Source organism: Morone saxatilis, unplaced genomic scaffold (assembly GCF_004916995.1).
Source record: "Morone saxatilis isolate NCDOM2014 unplaced genomic scaffold, NCSU_SB_2.0 Contig22, whole genome shotgun sequence".
Classification (NCBI taxonomy): domain Eukaryota; kingdom Metazoa; phylum Chordata; class Actinopteri; family Moronidae; genus Morone; species Morone saxatilis.
In genome coordinates this window covers 13,945,322-13,947,985 of record NW_023339785.1, presented here as the reverse complement: position 1 = coordinate 13,947,985, position 2,664 = coordinate 13,945,322, and the positions used below count along the sequence as shown (strand labels likewise).

Below are 2,664 nucleotides of genomic sequence, written 5' to 3'. Positions count from 1 at the left end.
CCAGCCGCCAGCCTAACTACCGCTCGGAGCCGAGCAGCCTGGACGGGGCCACAGTGGTGGGGGGAGGTGTAGGGGCGCGCAGAGGGGGAGGGGAGAGGGGTGAGGGCCCCGGGGGCCCTGGCGGGACTACTGGGGGATTGTCAGGGGGCATGTCAGGTTACTCCCTGACTGGGCGCTCCTACACCTCATACCCATCCTCTCTGGTTCTGTCCACTGGCGGCTCCCGCTCCTCCAGTCTGCGCTCAGCGCACACGGCACATAACCCGCTGGCCACGCTCCAATCAGAAGGCACCACAGACACCAGCTACAAAAGCCTGGCCAATCAGACGCCTCGGAACGGCAGCCTGTCCTATGACAGCCTGCTGACACCATCCGAGAGCCCAGAGTTCGAATCAGCCGCTCACGAGTTGTCGCCGCAGAAGCCTCATGCTCTGTTTCCCTCAGCGACTGTAACAAGCCAGCCTGAGGTGGTGTCACCCAGTACCCGGCTGCAGGGCTACACGTCGCCCTTCCTCTCAGCTCAGATTGCCCAGCAGAGGGAGGGGCAGCTGCTCCAGGGCTCTGCCACTTTCTCCTCCCCCCACAGGGCCTATCTGCGTGCCGTCAGCCCACCCCCTCCCTCCTCTGGACCTCCTGAGATCCAGCACCTGCTCCAGCATAACCAGGACTCTTTTTCCCGAGCCTCTCGTAATCCTTCCTCCTCATCCTCTTCTCCTGGGGTTCGCTCACTAGAGCCCCCTGTCTCCCCGCCACCTCGCGGCCTCTCCCTCGGCAAGTCCCATTCTTACACTGGGGAGGCAGGGCCTCAGCACAAACCTCGGCCCGCAGGAGGAGGCACTGTGCCGGGAGGGGGAGGAGCCGGAGGAGGGCAACAGGCTCCACAGTGAGTAGTGATCCGTCGCCAGATCCGTCAGCCTGCTACTCCTCGTTCTCCTTTTCCTCCTAATCCTCTTCTTCCTCTCTGGTTTGTGTCAGCCCTCCTCTTCCTCCCTGATCTGTGTGAGTCTTCCTTTTCCTCCTTTTACGGTTTACATCCAGCCTTTGCTTGTTTAGTGTTTAACAGTTGGATGTGTCAATGGAAGCTGTATTGGTTCAGTTAATTGGGAATGTGTGCATTAGTGATAACTGCATGCCAGTATGTGTTTAGCTCTGTGAAAGCATGCCTAACCATACTGCTGTTTATTTCTGTCCTTGTCCTTTTTCTTACTCACTAAGTATAGTTACCGAATGCCTTACATGATCAATGGTAGAGAAACATTTTGCTGTTTGTTGTTATTTTTGAAGTAGAACCACTCACCTCCACATCCATTTATCCTCTGTCCTCAATCCTAATCTACCCCCCCACCCCTCCCCTCCCCTCCCTGTCCTGATGGCTGTCCAATCAGATCCACCTCTCGCCCAGTCTTGGGCAATCACACCACATCCAAACCAGGGGGCGGGGTGAAGAAGGTGACAGGCGTCGGAGGGACCACTTACGAGATATCGGTTTGAGTGACAGACATCCATCGTTGTCTATCACAAGGAGTTTGGGAAAAAAAGTCACTGGACTACTTCAACTTACCTGAGCTGGATATTATTCACGACTGCAGGCCCCTCGAAAATGACTGTTCTCGGCTGACACAGACTAAAGGAGCTGGCCTGTCTGGTACTCACTTTGTTATCTTTGTAACGCCACTGGCCACTCTTCTCTGCTAGCCTTTCAAGATTTGAACAAAGAGTAAAAAAGGGGCAATGGTTCATTTTTCACAGGATCAGTGCGCCACTTTGTGAGCCATAGGCCGATGTGACTGTCTCATCACGGCTGGGTACAGATATGTCTATAGAACATGCATAGCTATTCAATGATTTGCTGTTTTACTTTGGTACATTGGCACACAGAGTATTGATAACCATGTCCGACACTTAAGGAAAGGATGGCCTTTATCCAGTGGATGCAGAATCTTAAAGAGGGGGGATTTAGGACTGTTGACCAGTAGAAACGTCTTCTTCTCCTCCGTCTGAACGGACCACACTTGTTTATTGATGAGTCATGGAGAGAAGAGTCCAACCTATAAACACAGTATCATTTTAGTTTTATAAATCTTTTTTTTTTTTTTTTAATATTGTTTTATATAAATGTATAAAATCTTACAGACTATTATTGGGTCAAATTGTCAGGTATTGAGGGTTGCAGACGTACTGTGTGTAATTATTCATGAAAGCGATTTCAAATCAGTTGCCTGTTTATATTTAATGGCTGCATCAGCCACTCATGAGCTCTTGCTGGAATTGACATCGTCCAAAGAGAATGATGATCCTTTGGTGGACAGCTGAAGTGGCAAATAATTGAGCTTAATTTTTGAAAGCCACAAAGAAATTCTGAATCACAGTTGCAGCACAAGCATCTTTGTGGAATGTACGCTTGTAATGTTTATGCTAGACATTATGCAAAATCTGTTTGTAGCTTTAAGATCATTGTATGTCTTTTGTGTTATTTTTTTTCTTATTTTCTGTAATGTTTTGTCTGTCAAGATGCTAGCAGAACCTTATACCTTTAACAGATGGCCAGCCAAATAGGGGCAGCGAGGGAAGGGCTTATTTATTTCTCCAGGCAAAACAACCTTGTAGTTTTGGACACAATTTCAAACCAGTTTCTCTAAACAGTTTGTTCTTTATTTTTTGGAG

General features: G+C 49.4%; 1 protein-coding gene across 1 annotated transcript in view; it reads left to right on the top strand.

Moving 5' to 3' along the window:
* Nucleotides 1–2,664, top strand: part of LOC118333835 (palmitoyltransferase ZDHHC5-like) — a 10,997-nt gene extending 8,333 nt beyond the window's left edge. The window contains exons 12-13 of the mRNA XM_035669630.1: nt 5–883; nt 1,386–2,664. Coding sequence (XP_035525523.1) covers nt 5–883; nt 1,386–1,491 — 985 coding nt within the window. The 3' untranslated portion in view covers nt 1,492–2,664. The remainder of the gene's footprint in view (nt 1–4; nt 884–1,385) is intronic.